The 18,929-nt window shown below is 35.5% G+C and overlaps 1 protein-coding gene across 1 annotated transcript in view; it reads right to left on the bottom strand.

Moving 5' to 3' along the window:
* Positions 1-18,929, bottom strand: part of ZFPM2 (zinc finger protein, FOG family member 2) — a 456,593-nt gene that overhangs the window by 333,910 nt on the left and 103,754 nt on the right. Inside the window, exon 3 of the mRNA XM_055314244.1 lies at positions 6,021-6,122. Within this exon, the coding sequence (XP_055170219.1) occupies positions 6,021-6,122 (102 nt within the window). The remainder of the gene's footprint in view (positions 1-6,020; positions 6,123-18,929) is intronic.

Genomic DNA, 18,929 nt, shown 5'->3' with positions numbered 1-18,929 from the left:
GAAGGAGGTTATAAAAGGGGTAGCAAAGGTTTATCTTATATGTCAATTCTTACCAACAGGTAGCATCTTCCTGAAGTGCTTTGTGGAGAGAATTCTAAAGTGAATTTTAGCTCAGCAGGAAAAAGCATAATAAAAGTACCATTATTAACACAACGGAGGGTGAGTACCTAATCAAAGTGGGCAAACTGTGAAACAGCAATACAAGATTTATGTTTTAACTTATAATATACAAAAGCATGTTTAATAATAAAACTTGTGATATAGACCTTTTATTCGTGTAGGTTCCACTGACTGGTGTTCCACTAATATCAAAAACACTCAAATGCTTCATCTACAATTTCTAGTCTGTTTCAGTAGCACAGAGTGAGAATGTAAAACCACGGAATTGAAGGCGATTGGACTAAGAACATATTTTATGCAGGACTTATAACTCAAAGATGTATCTTTCCTAACAATAATCGTAAGTACTTTGCCTCCCAACTACTTTTTTTTTTTTTGGTTGGGTTTATGTGTGCCCTAATTCTACATGAGAGTGAAAACTGGAGTAAAAAAATAAGATAAAAGGAACTTTTTTACTGAGTTTATGTGGCATTCTGTTCTACAAAGAGTAAGGCTTTCATCTTTTAATCCGATATCCACTTAACTACATTACAGAAGATTTATTTTGACCCCCTCTTGTTTCATAAGGGGCTCAAAAGTCTGTAGCAATTTTTGACACTTTGCTATACTGTTTTTCTGACACCCCCATACATACACGCATGCACACACACACACACACACACATACACACACCCCTCCCTGCCTCATTTTCATATGGACACAAAGCATTGGGATAAAATGATGGTTCATTATAGTGGTACAGAGCTCTTATCTTCATCCGGCAAGAGTCATTTCCTTCCAAAGATTGAAATGCAAATGTGAAAATTAATGATAACTGCATTATCTGATAGCAGAGATAATACCAATTCACTGTCAGAGTAATACACAGTCATTCTACGATTTCCTCCGCTTCTCACAATATTCTTCTTACTGTCAGACTATATCTATGGTTAACTATGTTTCATAGGTTTCTGTTAATTTACTTCAAATGGCATTTCCCAGATCTTATATCTACCACATTTTCCCAATCAAAAAGGAAACGAAATCAGAACTGTAATCTCCAAGCCCTTCTTTGGACTAGTAAAGAGGGGGGAAAAAAAAAACCCTGTATCATTAGTGTGCACTTCTATCTCCTAGTGGTCTGCCAGCTACCATTCTACTTTATGCGAAATACTCCCATCTTCTCAGTTTGGGGCGCAAATCAGAGCCAACCCCATCATCTGTGTGTATCCTTAATGTGGAACAGCAAGTGAATGGGCAACTTATTTGTAGATTTTGAGATCAATTTTTAGTGCGGATGCAACAAGTACACACATTTGTTTATATGCGAAGCATTAACTGAGAATCTATTTACATTACAATTTCTTTTACTGAACCCTGTTTTAAGTCCAGTTGAATAGAATACAGTTAATGTAGTCACACGGTGATTTTACATAGCAACATTATTTTGCAAAGTTAATTCACTACACAGATGTTAAATGAGGGCTTGACATCTGTAAGGCACTGTCATGGTTAGTAGGGCACAATTGCTTACATGATTCTAAAAGTAGTATTAAAAGCTATTTATTGAGCACAACAATGAAGCTCCCAACTCCATGTTTTACACAGAAAAATCTCATTAATGAAGTAGTGATTATTATTAGCCCCATTTTATAAACAAAGAAACTTAGGCCTCAGAGAGTTATTAACTTACTCAACGTCACACTTCATAAGTGGCAGGGCCAAGATACAAATGGAAAAAATATCTGTGGTCTTTGCAACTCATTATACTGCCCCAAAATAATTTACCTCTTACAGAAACTTGGATTTCCACTTAACAATCTAGAAACGAGTCATGCTGTTCTAGAATGTATAATACAAAAGTAATTCCAAATTTTATTCTAGTAATTTATCAAGTCATCAATACAAGGTGTGATTTTCTACTTTTCATTATTGAAACACCACAAGTGCTTAACATGTAAATATGAAAACAAAAGTGCATGCTTATCTTGATAAGTCCGTAAGAAAGAATCTAAGTAACTACTTGCTCAAAATTTTCTATCTGTGCATATTTGTATTAATACATGTTACTTGAGGGTATAGGTACTCATTTGCACAATTTGAATAATGTGATATATTCATTTACTAAAGCTCTTGGAAATTTCAATTATTGTGGCTATAATCCTAATGGTAAGACTTAGGTATGTTCAATATTAAACAAGAGAAATCAGAGTATTTATTATTATTATTTCCAAGTACACAAAGGAGTAACCATGTTTTTAATAACAGAAGCTAGAGAGTTGGTACTCTTAGAGTTGATATAAGATGTGACTTTTAAGGTGCTCATCTCATAAAGATAGATATAGTGATTTGTCTGAATTCTCTCCCCTGAGTCTCCTTTTACATACAAATACATAAATCAGCATTCAGGGCTTTGGCCATGGATTGTGGTTCTAAGGATTTCTTAAGCAAGAGAGCCAGAGATGCAAACACTATTTTCAAAATGAGGTCAGCATTCTGTTGGCCGGTATGAGAGGTTCTAGGACAAGCAGACACTGTTAACATCTGGGGAATCCAAAGCTCTCCCAAGCTGTCTGCTAGATACTTTCTATACACTGTTCAAATTTCATCCACACAACAAAGTTTCAAAGTAGTTACTATTCTTCCCATTCTAAAGATAAGCAAACTGAGGCCTTGGCTGTTGAATACCCTTGAGATCACAAGACTGTGACTATTAAGTATCAGTGTGTGAATTCAAACACAGATCTAACTCTAAAATTTGTTCTGTTTCTTCTGTACGTTAGAGCATTCTTTCCTTTCAGGTTTTCATGCTTAACTATTGATTGCATTGGTGGCAATACATGAATAATTTAAAAGATCAAAGAAGAGAAATGGCACCAAAAAGAAAGTATGGGTAGCATCATGCTACACCTTTGGGCTTTTGCCTATACTTTTCACAAGTATTAGTGCAATAAATAATTATTGAATAATTAAGTGTATGATTATTGGTAAACTGAAGTCTTTATGAGGGTGATTAAAGAAAAGAAGAGGCATTTACTTTAAACAGAGACAGAAATGAAGTATAGGCAAATGCAGAGGAAGAGATAGTAGATTTCAAACAGCATATCACTTAGATTCCAAGCAAGGTAATATCAGGGTAATTTTTTTAAGAGTGAGAAAGAAAGGCGAAACTTGAAAACAATGATGTGAAATACCAACATAATGAGATAATGACTTTTACATTGGCCTCCACTCTCTTAGCATAGTGTGGGTCTAGCTCTCCTTTCAAACAGTGAAAGATTCCTAAGAAGTTAAAGAATATTTAAATAAAAGTCACAAATATTTAAACATTTAAAAATTTCACCATAGAAATGTTTGCAAATGTAAGATAATTTTTCTCAAAATTGTTTAGGTTCTGTGTAATCATAAGAGTTAACAAAAGTGTGAGCAATTGCTAAATGTACCTTTTAGTTGGATAACAAATAAGGGGGGGGAATGGCGCTGGGGGATTTACATTTGATAAAAATAGAACACTTCAAACAAGAGTTGATTCATTACTGAATTGAGCCATCAAGAATGGTTGTGGAGTCATCTTCAATCAAACTCTTTCAAAATAAGATAAATCCTGATCCATCTTAAATGATGCCAGCTCTATGCCTCAAATTCTCTAGATAATTTCTTGGGTTTTTATATTCTGTTCTATTTTATTTAGAGAAAGCTATCTATCTTAGGGTGGCTCTCAGGACTGGGTGGAGGGACTTTAAAATTATGAGAACCTTAAAATCACACCTGGCTCATAACCTCATGTCTTAACCAAACATTTGTGGTTAAATTCAAAACTCGATGCTTAGTATTTTAAAAGTTGTATCAGATATATTACCGGGCTTAAAAAATACTGAGCATTTTAAACGGGTCTGTTTTGAGGCTTAACCATTCCAAAGCTATAATAATTATGACAAAAATTGAGGTAAAATATTTATATAATGGCTATTTATTCAATAGCAAACATAAAAAAAAAACCTCTAAACTTTGTCCCGACTGAAAGAAAGTAATGAAATTTCTACCTTAAAAAATAAATATCCAACAGATATTCTTTTGTTATGAATCAACCTCATTAATTCGGGGGGGGGGTTCAAAATCATAAAACCCCCTCTTATTGTAACATATCTGTAGGGAAAAACATGTTACGGATTTTACAATATACAAAAAAAGAACTTTCTTATAGGCACACCTACTCAGAGACATACACTCTTCCTTTAAAGTTTTTACATATTCCCACGTGCCACAGAAAAGAGCATAAACATTTTCATGAAAACAACTCAATAAACATTTCATTAAATCAGATACACAAAATAAATTTAACTCAACAGTGAAAAATCTCATCCTGAATGACCCATCATTCTTTACCTTACTCCTTTCTCTGTCGCTCTCACTTTCTGTAACTTAATAGTGCATGTTTCTTCCTGGAAAATCTTCCTGCAAAGGGGGGCATTGGGGTTGTGCACTACATGTTTAATAAGTTACCAGCTCCTGAATTTGCTTACCTACTCCCAAGTCACAGGGAATACTGTGGGTCCCAGCCCTGAGGAAAGAAGAAAACCTGCCCCTGCCAAGTTTGCTCTATTGAAAGAGCAGCAAGAATGCACACTTTGCAATATCCAAAAGGCCATCTAATCTAATTTTAAATGTAAAAACTCTTCTAAGTAGCATATACATACTTAATTCCACGAATAAAGAACTATACAGTGTATGTTCATCCACCCTTTTTAAATTAAATGTAATCTACAGGAAAAAAATAAAGTTTTCCAAAGATTTTTTTTTTTTAACCAAAGGAGTTCTTTCCTACATTGAAAAGACAGAAGCATTATGCAATAAGGTGAGAATGTCAGATGTCTGCATCTTCTTTCTCTCAAAAGGTGGTATGATGGTACTTTAAATATAACACATTTTGATCCAAATTCTTGTATAACCATTATGCTGTACTATACAAAATACAAATATTTGTGTGTATCATGAATAACATTAGAAGTGACATCATAATAATCAGCTATACTGCATCTTCATTTTTGTTTGCATTATATTTTCCAGCTGCTGGTTTCAGAAAATTACCACTGGAGTTCCTCTCTTCTTCACGCACAGCAGAGAGCAATTTGCAAAGTCATGCAAGGGTGAAAATGTGATTGAAATATAGGGATCTTTCTTAATGAAAAATGTTACTGCTTTAGAAATTATGGTAAAACTATTTCAAAAACTCATATCTTTAAGCCCTATGACATAATAGTCTCCATTTATAAATATACCATCAATTGTAAATTAGTTGGCATCAAATGTAAAGGTTTTTTTTTATTGAGTTCTTATGAACTGTATATATTTACATAAAATTATATTGATGTTTTGGAATATTTTGATCAATTTTTCTTTTTCTTGAAATGATTCACTCTCAGGATTATTAAAATCAAATTTAATTTTCATTCATAAAAATGAAAATGTTGCTAAAACCTTGAATCAGATGGGAGTATCTATTGGTATTGTCTAAACTTCTAAATACAAATTGAGAATAATCTATGATTTGCAACATGACTAAACTAAAAGTCTTTATAGTACTGTTACTTGTTTAAAGGTTTTTAAATTATTCCCAATTTGAATGGAGATACAGCATAAAAATTTCTGTTAAAGAAAAAGGCAAGTAGAATGAACTAATTTTTATATGACTACGAAGTAAAAAAAAAAAGGAGAAAAAAATCTTCTTTAAATAATGATGTTTACTTAAATTTCCACCGTAACTGTATTACACACAGACACACACACACACACACACACACACACACACACACACAGGAGCTGAGATTGTAAGAGTTTTACAATCTAATTAAAATTTAAAGGAAAAAAAGTGAATTTCTGACAGTAGCAACAGATGGTTGACTTTAAGTTTTCTGTCTTACCTGGACCATCCCAATCATCTGTCTCAACTCCAGGCTGGCCTGGCTTTTCTGACTGTGTGTCCCCATCTGATTCTGCTGTCTCCTGCACTCCTTCATCATCACCTGGAAAACACCGACACACAGAGAGAAAGGAAAATAATTAAAGCACTCTATTTGACATTTAGATCCTGGTAGAGGGATGTCCTTAGCATATGTCTAAGTATACATTTGCTACACAGAGTTGTTATTATACAGATAAAATGCCCATGGTTTATTATTTTGCTATCTTCTGTGGCTTTATAATAAAGAAAATCAGCATTAGTCATAAATAAATGAATAAAGTTAACTGCTGTAAGCAAGGACATTTCTGTAAAAATAATATTCAGTTATTAATATTATATATGGAAGAAAATGTTAAAGCAGTATTTAATTACTATACTACTCTCAATATAAAAACCTTAACTCTCATATTTCCAAATAGTGATTTTTACAAAGGTAAGATGCAGTAAAACAAAATCAGTCAAAGGCTTAGAATAAGACATATTTGTTTGGAGCTAAATTTAGATTATTTTGGAGATTCCCTCCCCCCCAGCTTCAAACTCATTAAAACTTGGTTGTATTTTTTAAATGGGTATAAAAAGGCCATCATTAAATAATCAGCATAGGAGATGAGCCAGTGACTCAAGTCTTCACAATGCAAGAATCTATAAAGTTATAATTGTTCTCCATGCCCCTCCCCCCCACCCAGAGAGAGAGAGAGAGTGCTTGTGGAGCATGAGGGGGCAGGGAGCAGAGGGAGAGAGGGTGGGAGAGAATCTTAAGCAGGCTACATGCCCAGCAGGGAGGCTCATTGCAGGGCTAGATCTCAGGACCCTGAGATCATGACCCTGAGATCATGACCTGAGCTGAAATCAAGAGTTGGATGCTTAACTCATTGAGCTACCCAGAAGCACATACTAAACTGTTCTTGATAAGTGTAGCTAGTTCATACAGTTTCATGTCTTCATTTCCACATAAGAAAAAAATGTAATATATTTTGAACAAAAGTATAGTCATGGCAAAGGAAGACATATTAACAGTGCAATTGCACTTCAAACTTTAAAAGTCTAACTTATAAGTACCTTTACTTTAAGTGATAAAACTTAAAGTGATATAACTGCTTTATAGGAAAGTAATTCATGGTGCCATGGTACACATAAATATATTACATGATATACCTACTATAAATGATAATAGAGATCAGGAAACAGAGTACAAGAAAATGTGATGTGAGAAATCACAAGAATATGACAACTAAACTTTGAATCTAATAATGCCAAAATTTTTAAATTAAATTGCTTGCTCATCTTGTCTTTCTCTGAAGTATTCGATAACTATTTTCCACATAGTTGCTCAAATCTATACAAGTACTTAAATCTTTATATGATTATACAAAGAAATAAATGAATTCTTAGAATCTTCACAAGTAACCTAGAAATTACAAAATTTTAGGAAACTATTATTATTACAATTGACATTAATGTGATGTTGATGAATTTTGAACATCCAAAAATTATTTATTTATTTATTTATTTATTTATCATTTATTATTTATTTATTTATTTATTTATTTATTTATTTAACAGAGAGAGAGAGAGCACGCGCACACACAAACAGGAAGGCAGCAGCAGAAGGAGAAGCAGATTCCCTGCTGAGTCCCAAGACCTTGAGATCATGACCTAAGGTAAAGGCAAATGCTTAACCAACTGCACCAGTTAGGCATCCTGAATTTTGAACTTTAAACTCTGTAAATTTTATATTCATTTCTATATATAGCTTCACAAAATGAATCATTGTAAAAAGTAAGATAAAGTTAGAGAGAATGCAGAAACCCAGAGACCACTCTGTTATCATAACTTCCATAACAGGATCATTGGCTCTCCTGGGTAACAAAGAATAAAACATAACCCCCTACCACCAAACCCCATATCTGGAATTGAAGGATCTTTGAAAGTTGAATTCTCTCTTCCTTTCAGGATGACCACAATGAATAGCAATGAAGTTATTTCCGTAAAATAATAGATACTGAAAATCAACCATGTTTAAGGAACTATAATAGGTATAGTAGGATACATATGGAAAAATATAAAAATTTTTGGCAGTAGTACAAAATCCACTTAAGAGAGTAAGTTCACAAATAATGAGAGTGCAAGACAAGGTACAAGTCCCATAACAAGAGTATAAAAGGCTCAGTAGTAAGGTAAGAATTTTAATCTGTGTTCCTTTTTGTAGGTCACAGAAAGCAACATAGACACATCAACCACTTATCTTAGAAGATCAGTGGAAGAGTTCTGTTCTCCCTTCTCAAACACAAAGAGGGATGGTTCTCAGCATTCACAGACAAGTAGGCTCCACTGCCTTTTAATATTTTCAAATACTGTGAACCCCGAACTAAGTGGGGCTCAGCCCAACCCTGCCTGCCCTGGCCCTTCTTTGGTGAGCCCCCTCCTACCTCTCCAACTCAAAGACTAAGAGTTTAAAGCCTATTCACCAAGAAGTCTATGGCAACTGCTCTGGCTGGTCAGAGCCCAGGTTGTACCAGTTGTGTTTTTCTTGTTTTTTGTTTGTTTGTTTGTTTGTTTTTAAAGATTTTATTTATTTATTCATGAGAGACACAGAGAGAGAGAGAAAGGCAGAGACACAGGCAGAGGGAGAAGCAGGCTCCATGCAGGGAGCCTGATGTGGGACTCGATCCTGGGACCCCAGGATCATGCCCCAAGCCAAAGGCAGGCACCAAACTGCTGAGCCACCCAGGGATCCCCATGTACCATTTGTAAAATACATTAAAAAGCATCCCTGCATATATGTAAGTATTGAACTAAGGCCATGCCGCTAGCAGACTGGCATAACCAGAATCGTAAAGTATTAGCTCTGGCAGAGAACTCTGATACTTTCTATAAGCTGGTTATTGCTTGCCCCTTCCTGCTGGCCTCCAGTGACTCTCCTCCATGTTCTACTTTGTGTTCCGTGGAGGTGGAATTCTGTGGACCCCATCACTGGGGCTATCTTGTTCTCTGACTTCTAGTTGGGTTCAATCAATGGGAGGCACTGACAAGATCAGAGTATCAGAGGGCAGGAAGAGAAAAGACAGGTACATATCTCTCAATTCCATCCTCTTTAAGAGTCTCCAGTTGTGAGCAATGGTTCTACTGTACAGTTAGCACTCCCAGGAAGTGGCCCATCTGTTTCTACCACACTCCCACATCACTATCACTTCCGATGACTCTTTAGATTGGGAAGACTAACAGCTTCCCAGTTTCCAGGCCCTGGGTGCTTCACATCCCTTGTAGGTTTGGTTCCCTTAACCCTATCCACAGCTTGTACACTATCCCTTCACCAAATTCTCTTTAGTGAAACCCATTGACCAAGTTATCAGTTTTCTTCTGGGACTCTTACTAAAGCCTCCATTTGGAGGCTTTCTTCCCAAGCTCCTTATATTGTGTTCATGGTTTTTGTCCATTCATGGCTTATACAATAATTTGTAGTAAACTTTCTTTAAATGGACTCAGGTTTTATAACATATAAACATGTTTTTCAAAACAAAAAACTTCTTATCACTACTAGAAAAGAAAAATCAGTATTAGATTCCCCTAATATAAGGTAATAATAAAAATAAATACAATAAAAACAAAGGTAACATGATTAACTTCTCAATAATGTGTCTACTTAGAGTCTGAGTCTCTGGTCTCATTTCCCTGTAATAGAAAGGAAAAGTAACAAGTTAAGCTATTTAAATACAATACTTGTATTTAATACAAGTATTGAACTAAATACTTAGTTCAAGTATTTAGTTCAATACTCCATAGTAATATAAAAATGAAACATTCTCATTGATACACAACGAATATAAGAAACTTGAAAATTTTTCTCACCACCCGATTCAGGGCTACTTAATGCAATAATCAGTATAGCACTTTAATCTTCTTGAGTGCCTCCAGGATACATACCTAACCCAATTCGGGGAAATACAACCTTTACGACACTTCATGTTTCATGGACACTGGAACCCACACTGGACTCTGCCACCTACTCAAGTGAGCTCTTGATTGCGTTTCCACTTCTGAGTGGAGGTTTAACTCAGGACAGTAATGCAGGAGCTGGCAAAGTAAAATGTTCTTCCCCAACAGTGAAGAGTAGAGAATGCAAACTGTAATTTCAACAGCATCTATTTCTTCTAAGTGCTTTTCTCATGTCTTCTGAATTTTGAAACAAGGAAATTTGAGCAACGGAGTTGGGAGGTGGGGACTCTGGAGATGATTTGACCCAGATTAGAGAAATTTACTGATTACAAAATCGATGCACAGACAGGATCAGTAACTTATTCATGATCTTATAGCTGCCATATTTGTTTCTGCATAAGCCACCTCCCCCAAACCTTCTCATGCCTGAGCAATAAGTGCTTCCCAGTCATTGCAGGGGTGACTGAAGCAGCTTTTGGTAGATATCCTTTCCTCAATAAGCAGGAAGTAGGATTACAGGAGGCATGAAGTCACCAAAAACAGCCATTTAAATTTAAGGCCATTCCAAAATAAGGAATGAAACTGGAGTCTCCTAATTGCCAGTCTAGCATTCTTTCCAGAACACCTTCTCTTGCCTCTGACACACCCCACCCCTACCAGCTGAGTATAGAACCAGGCACACCTGAAATAGCTGAATAATGCCAGAGCAACACATAATGAAGCAAGCATGAGACATGCTATTAAAAATTATATACTCAAGGGTTCACATAGTAAAATTCTGGATAGACCATGTGGAGAAGTTTTATATTCAGATACCAACTATACCACCGTGATGGCCACACAAAGGAGTAAATCTTTCTGAACTTTATTACATTTAAATTGTTAGAAACATGTGGTGCCATGCAAAATTTAATCAATCATTAACATTTACAACCCATATTTTTGAAGATACAATGAGATATATGGTTCTCTTTAGGACCACATGATCTAGTAAAGGAGCTAGGTAATATGTATTAGAGCAGTGACCACTGATAAAAACCCACAATCAATGTAGTCCATGAATAGTTCCAAATGAAAACACATAAGATAAGACATTGACCATGGAGAACTTGGTATAATTAATTCCAGGGTTCTTCATATTGAAGGCTGTGAAAAGCATTAGGGGTATTTCAGTAGGAGGCTGGTATGATCATACAACACAAATACAGTAACCAACATATATTTATTGAATTTCTACGAACACATTTTGTGACACATCTGGTCTTTTGAGTTCTCCCTTACTCATCCTATAACAACACTGACTTATGTCTCAGACATTCTTGCCCAAAATTTTTGTGACACTATAGTTTTAAGCCTACTTTGAAACATTTTATTAGGCAGATTACATATTTGGAGGAAACAGTAATGAGGAATATACTGGGAAGCAGGTATGTTTGGAAGAGTAATCACAATAATCACAAAAATTGGATGTTGAAAGAATTCAGTTGAATCTATAAATGTTCATCTTTATTGAACAGAGATGATATAAACCATTCTTTATTAATACATTGAAATAATTTTGAATTCCAGGCACTGTGCTGAGCACTAAGAATACAAAACAAAGATGATTCCTCTTCTCATATAATTTATAGACTAGAACAGAGACAAATTAATAGATTGCGATCTCATGTGGCCAATGCTTTGATGGGTGTAGTCCGGCATGTGACAGGAGACCACAGGCATGACACCTAACCCAGACTTGGTGCAGTAGAAGTTTCCTGGAGGAAAGAACCAATAAAATTTCTGAAGTTTTGGAGGCATAATCTTAGATAAAACTGAATTCTGTAGGTTTAATGCCCTGTGGCTCCACGATTGAAAAACATTTCTCAGATTAAAAATGAAAGCCATTTCCCAAAAAAAATTCTGTATAAAAAAACATGACAGTGATTAAGTTCTGCACAGGAAAAGTGGTGCTGAAACTAAAGACATTTCAATGATGCAAGAGTAGAATCCATATAAAGTTTTAAGATGCTAGCAGAAATAGTTTGAGAAATGCTACTGCTATATGATAGTTAAATGAATCAAGTTCTTTCTTTTATTCAGTCAAGGCTACATTTACCCGGGATCAATCTCATCTAGTATCTACTAGGAAAAGAAAATAGCAGGATGACTACAAATCTCAGCAGACCCTTGATGCACACAGAAATTTGGTAAATCGCTCAAAATGAAAATATTATAACTCAGCCTATTAGGCGCTTGATTGAACTAGTAATTTCATATAATAAAATACTTTCATTAAATGTCACTTAACTGCCAAAATGGAACTATAGAGCTCAGATTTCAACTTGCACCAACATCTGGAGCAATACTCAGTATTGATAATCCTGATTCATGGAACAATTTGCTCTAATTTGTTTCATTATGCAGCACATATAATTAGAACTACAGAAAATAAATATTGCAGAGTATTTAAAGAAACACTGTAAAGATAGTTGATTGTATACAATTAACAGCTCAAAAGAAATTACATTTTGCAACTGTTTTAAGCTATTGTAAAACTGGGTAAATGTGCAGTATATATCACATTAATAAAAATAAGTCTAAGGCAGAAGAATAGTTTTAAGCACTGGATTGATTATTTAATTGTGTTTTCTTAAAGAAAAAATGCAAAAAAGGAAAAGATGATTAAAAACATAAGACTATCATATGAAGTGATACACTTGGGTGCAGAAAACTAAATGGGTTGGAATTAAATTTACATTCATCTCAATAGCAACTATGTGCCACATACTAAAATCATAAAGATGAATAAGGTAGAGAACCTGTCCTCAGCTTGGATTCTTTATTAAACCTAAATATGGCTACCATTTCTGGAGTACCACTCAGCACTAGCTAAATGCTTTATGAACATCACATCAATTCTGCATGTAGTGTGGTATCCCTGTATTTCAGAAGAGTAAGCCAAGAGGCAGATATGTGAGAAGATGCCCGGGCACATTGCTAGCAAGTGGCAGATTCAAGAACTGACCCCAACTCAGTCTGATTCCAGTGACCATACTCCAAACCTATTAGGATATTACAGTAAAACTCTACTGATTATCAAACAACAAAGAGAGCTGGATGTGATCTGATAGCTGCTCCTCTTCTCCACATTACAAACCCTGTTTCTTCATTATGCTGGAAATGAAATGAAATGTTTAACGATATATTTACTTGATATTTACAATATTTATAAGCATGATTTTTTCTAAGGTGTACTATTTGACTTGGAACTCAGTAAAATCAACTACACATAAATGCTTAATCAATTACCATTGCTCAGTGACGAGTGATAAAATTAGAACTTGGATTTATTCTTTTGACCATAACCCACTGCAGTATCATTACAGTTGCTAATTAATTGCCTTCACACATTATTTCTATTTAATAACTAAAATATGTCACATTTGTCAACTTTCAGACCCTTCATTTTCTAAGTTTATCTCAGGAAACGAACTCTCATTTTTATGATAATGTTTTTACCTAATTCATTTTTAATCTTTTTACTAATGATAAATGAAATGATTAAAAATAATTTAATCGAATGTGAAATCTCTGAATTACTTTTAAGAAACACTATTTTTCCCCTCACAATAGGGACTTGCTTTCCTTTCAGTATATTTATTCTTACAGAAATTTTATAAATAGAACTTTATTTCGATACTAATCCAGCTTCAGCTTCTCCTTGATTTGAATGGAAATGACTCTATTGACCGTTGTTTTTCCCCCCCTCTTTCCATTTTTTGATTCTTATATGTTTGAAATCAGTACTCTAAGTAGTTTATGAAAAATGGCATGAATAATTAATAGCCATGATAATAATGACAAGTTTGTTAAGATATTGCTTCAAAAGCTTTGTTGATAAGAAGAGGAAAAGGAGAGAAAAGGATGCTAGGGAAAGAATTAAAGAAAGAACTAGGAATGCATTTGACATCCATTCATTTACTTGCTAAATTCTTTATTCACATACTTTTAAATAGAAATTTCAGTGTATTTTTAGCAAAGCACAAACACATTTAATGGGATAACCACTATATATATCCAGAGACCAATTCATAAAAAGATGAAACAGAATAAATGTCAAGCGGTAACAAAATCTATAATATTTCTAAAATTATGGCTATGGAGTTAATGGTTTTCCATTGCAAGATTAAACTCTTTTGTTGCTCTTTTAAAAGATATCATACATATTTTGTGGGCCCTTCCATTTTCCTTAGTCTAGTTTTCAGAATCAATGAGAGTCCTATAGGAGGAAATTGAAGGTGTTATTGAGCAATATAATACACAGCACAAATGACTCGGGGAAATGCACTAGAATATAGTCTTTCGAACACCTGAAACAGAATCTTTAAATTCCATATTAGGTATTGTTGGCAAGGTGTAAAAGAGGTGGCTCTCCTTACTGGGCAAAAAATAATTTCAAAAACACAAACATCTTTTCACTCAAAGTTAGACATTACTGTATAAATTAAAGATCTGCCACATTCTAAGAAAGCCACTTTTTCAGCACAAAAGCAGCAGTGTTTGCCAGCAGTCATACAAGAAAACAGCCCTTCTCAACCTTGCTCCTTTAATCCATGTAGTTCCTATCAATATTAACCTCTTACAGAAATTCGTGTACAATATAACTATTGAACTTTCTTGACTAGGAGTGTTACTGGAGCTGTTAGTCATCCCTATAATGTATTTTGCAATCAGCTAAATCATCAAAGTATTTTTTAACAATGAACAGTTCAGAAGTGACAGATCTACTTTCTTGTTCACACTGCTTATCAGAGAATAGATATCACATATGTTTTCCAGGTGCTTCCTATAGTTAGGATACCTTCACAGAAGCCGCTCATGAAAGATAAGGTCATAAAAGAGATGAAAAATGTGTGAGCTTCATACACTTATGGTTTTATCATCAGACAAGATAGGTTTGGTTAAAGGACTGTAACAGTCAAAAACAGAACACTACAGCATCGTATTGAAGGGCGAGGACATTTAAGATTCAGTTTTTGTTCGCTTTGCTTAAGAGCCTCACGATATTGTTGGGCTGAAAACAACAGTTTGTTAATAGATTAACCCAACAAATTGTCGCGTTAAATTAACTCTGGGTGGTCAAACCGTACATATGTTTGTATCACCAGATACAAAAATAGAAATATTCAAATGTTACCCCTTTTTGCTAACACCTGAATCTAAACATTTCAATCACTTGGAAATAAAAGGTCCATTATGTTGTGGATCACTATAACTTGTCTGACACAAGTCTCCCTTGGACTTGCTACAGGTGTATAAGAAACTAGGGGGTTTTGCCATATTCTAGACAGTTATATTCAGTGGACAATTATTTTAAAAAATGCATGTGAGGGATCCCTGGGTGGCGCAGCGGTTTGGCGCCTGCCTTTGGCCCAGGGCACGATCCTGGAGACCCAAGATCGAATCCCACATCGGGTTCCCGGTGCATGGAGCCTGCTTCTCCCTCTGCCTGTGTCTCTGCCTCTCTCTCTCTCTCTCTGTGACTATCATAAATAAATAAAAAAATTTTAAAAAATGCATGTGATTTTCTTAAACTGTGTAATATGTCATTGTTTTGGCAATAATCTTTTTTCATATTCCAGAATATGAGCAATTAAACAGATCAAAAGAATACAATCCACATTTATTGAACTATAAATTTTCAAACCCTGATGAAGAAACAATTCTGGAACAGTTGATGCCAGTGGTCCAGACCTAAGTCTGCTATTTTGAGAAGAAACTCAATCTCTACACTTAATGGGTAACTACTGTAATTTGTGGTATTCTATTACAGCTAGTAAGAGGAAAGTATTGAACATGCTGATGTTTAGGGTACTTCTATAAAAGTCACAAATAAAGTATTAATACCTTAGGAAGAAAGGACAGTGATTTATAAATTATTTCTATAGTCCTAATCCTAAACACTTAACCCAGATGTGAATATCGTCCTCCATGTGAAATGAGCTTTTCTTAATATTTGAGTTCACTAAAGATCTGGAGCTTGAGAGAAATTTCCACATAAGATAAAATAAGGCAAATTCTCAGCAGTAGATCATTCAAGAATTTTTGATTCTTATTATTTCTCTCAATGGGCACTTGAAAGAGCCAAGATAATAAGCAAGTGTGGGAGGATAAAGAGCATCCTATTTTAAAAGATGCTTCTAAAATGTGTGTTTTAAACACTATTACTCCTTTCCTGAACTACCTGAAACACTGTGTTGATCTACCTGAAACACTATTACTTCTTTTCACCCAATTAATGCCTATTAGGCATTAGCTGCCAACTCAAGTATTGCATTCTTTTTTTTTTTATTTATTTATGATAGTTACACAGACAGAGAGAGAGAGAGAGAGGCAAAGACATAGGCAGAGGGAGAAGCAGGCTCCATGCACCGGGAGCCCGACGTGGGATTCGATCCCGGGTCTCCAGGATCACGCCCTGGGCCAAAGGCAGGTGCCAAACCGCTGCACCACCCAGGGATCCCAAGTATTGCATTCTTAAGGACACTTTCTCTGACCTTCCTCACTACATCAAACCACCCTGTGCCACCTGTGTGGCATTTTATTGTCTGCGTCCCAACTATCATGTAAACTCCAGAATAGCCAGGGGCTTTCCTGTGTTTACTGACATGGTATCCACAGCATGCCCCACAATGTCTGATATAGTACATGTTCAATACATATTTATCAAACTGGATAAAACATGCATTTTGAGTGGACTGACTGCATAATGCTATGAATCATGAAGTAAAGACAAAATCTATGCCCTTTGCATAAGCTGAAAACCCTTCACAATAACAGAACTTAGAGTTGGGCACGTGGCTGCCTGGTCATAAAGACCACATTTGCCAGCCTCCCTGTTAATGAGATGGACCACTCATCAGATTTAGTTCTGGACAATGGGATATAAGTGGGAGAGTTTTGTGGGAGCTTCCAGAACCTATTCCTACAAGTGAATCTAATACTGATGAGGTTTGCATATCTGAGCAAAAAAGGAAAAAAAGCATTCTAGGTCACATTAGCCTCATCCCAACTCAGATCCATATCTAGCTTCTACCAGAAGTCAGAGTCCCAAGTATGTTATCACAAGAGCCATTTAGACTCTTTTTACCACAAGGTCTTCCCACACCACCTCCTCCCTCAGGGCCAGCAAGAGGTCCTTGGCTGTTGGTGATAACGCAGGAAAAACATAGATAGTATCCATAGCATCATCCAGATTTTTAGAAATGTGGGAGAATTTTTTTCCCTCTCTGCTTTAATTTTTAACGTGGTACTTTCATGAGTATCTGTGGTCTCCTTTAGGCACAGGGTAATTTACCCTTTAATGATAACAGATTTGGAATTCAGATATCTAAGTGCCAAAACATTTTAGGAATCTTATTGAAGGTTTCCCAAAAATTATGAATTTGAAACAAAACTTAACATCCCTGTTCACTGCTCTCTCCTATGAGCTCACTCATATTGCCTAAAGGTACTAATGGGGGTTGATTCAGGCTTTTTAGAGCCTAAAGCTTATACGATGAGGGAGGCCCTCTTGAAAAGAAGAATACAAAGCCATAATTACAAAATTAGATCAGGGCCTTGGAAGGAGTCTTTGCAAGTAAGGAATTCTGAAGCTACACTACCCTGCATTGAACCGTCCTAGGTTCGTATACCATTTGACATAAAAATAGCTAGTTAATCGCTAAATAAACTAAAAAGGTAAATGAATGTATCTAATACTGGCTTGGCAATGTTAAGTGTAAGGACAAGATTCACATTTTACGTAAATTTTCAAAATTCATTCCTTTTATTAGTGATAGGAGTTGTAGGACTACCTTAGAAGTTTCCAACACGACTGCCAGTATTAGACAGAACATATCATTCTTTTCTAAATTGGGTTTTTTAGGATATAGGCTATTTTCCTTCTCCATTTTTTTTTCAATATCACCATATATCTTAGTAGAATTGTTTCTTGTCGTGAGTTCCTGTATTTCAGTATACTCTTTGGTATTCAGCCACCAGGACAGGATATAGGAGCCCAAGGCTCAAAGATTAGATGAGGCAAGTGTACGCTGGTGAACAGCTCCTATGCTAGAAAGGTGCACAATACAACAAGGAAACTTGAGAATGGACATACCTTTATCAGCTCAAACTTAACGTTTTCTCCACTCCTTATATGTATTCCCTGTTTCACCAATACATGGTTTCCTTTCCTTACTAGATGACTGTATCTTTAAGAAATGAGAACTTTTTTTAAAAAAAATAATTTATTTATTTACTTAAGAGAGAGAGCACAAGCAGGGGGAGCTGCAGAGGGAAAGCAGCTGAGCAGAGAGCCCAATGCAGGGCTTAATCCCAGGACCCTGGGATGGTGACCTGAGCCAAAGCCAGACACTTAACTGAGTGGAGCCACCCAGGCGCCCTGAAAATGTTCTTTATATCCCCCTTTTTGCCCCTCTACAAGTGCGGCCATGTATAAACACCCAGACATATCAATGCTTCAACAACCAAAACCAGGTAATATAGGTTCTCAGTGTTGGTTAACTAGATTGGACTACAATTTGCATTTAAAAATTTGTATTTAAAAAAATAGACTGTCTTGTGCTAATTCTGTGCAACGAGAGAACTTACATCAAATCCCATTGTTAAATAGGTAGGGGGCAAAGTGTTTTTTCTATCTGTAGATTTCTACTTTGATAAATCTCTATCTTGAAAATAATCCTTAAAGAGACCTTCCCTTCTCACTGTCAGAAAAATATAATCACAGCCTACTGTCTGTGCAATTCCACTTTCCATCTCCGGTATGTACGTAAGACATGGTGAGATACAGCCACTGTCAAGTTTCAGAACAGTTCCTTGTCTAATCTTTCCGCTTCTCCAGATCTCTGATACAGAACCTGTTAGAATGTATTGCTTACTTTTCCAGTTC

This window comes from Nyctereutes procyonoides, unplaced genomic scaffold (assembly GCF_905146905.1).
Source record: "Nyctereutes procyonoides isolate TBG_1078 unplaced genomic scaffold, NYPRO_anot_genome, whole genome shotgun sequence".
Classification (NCBI taxonomy): Eukaryota; Metazoa; Chordata; class Mammalia; order Carnivora; family Canidae; genus Nyctereutes; species Nyctereutes procyonoides.
The sequence above is the reverse complement of the archived record's forward strand: the minus strand, read 5'-3'. Positions and strand labels throughout refer to the sequence as shown.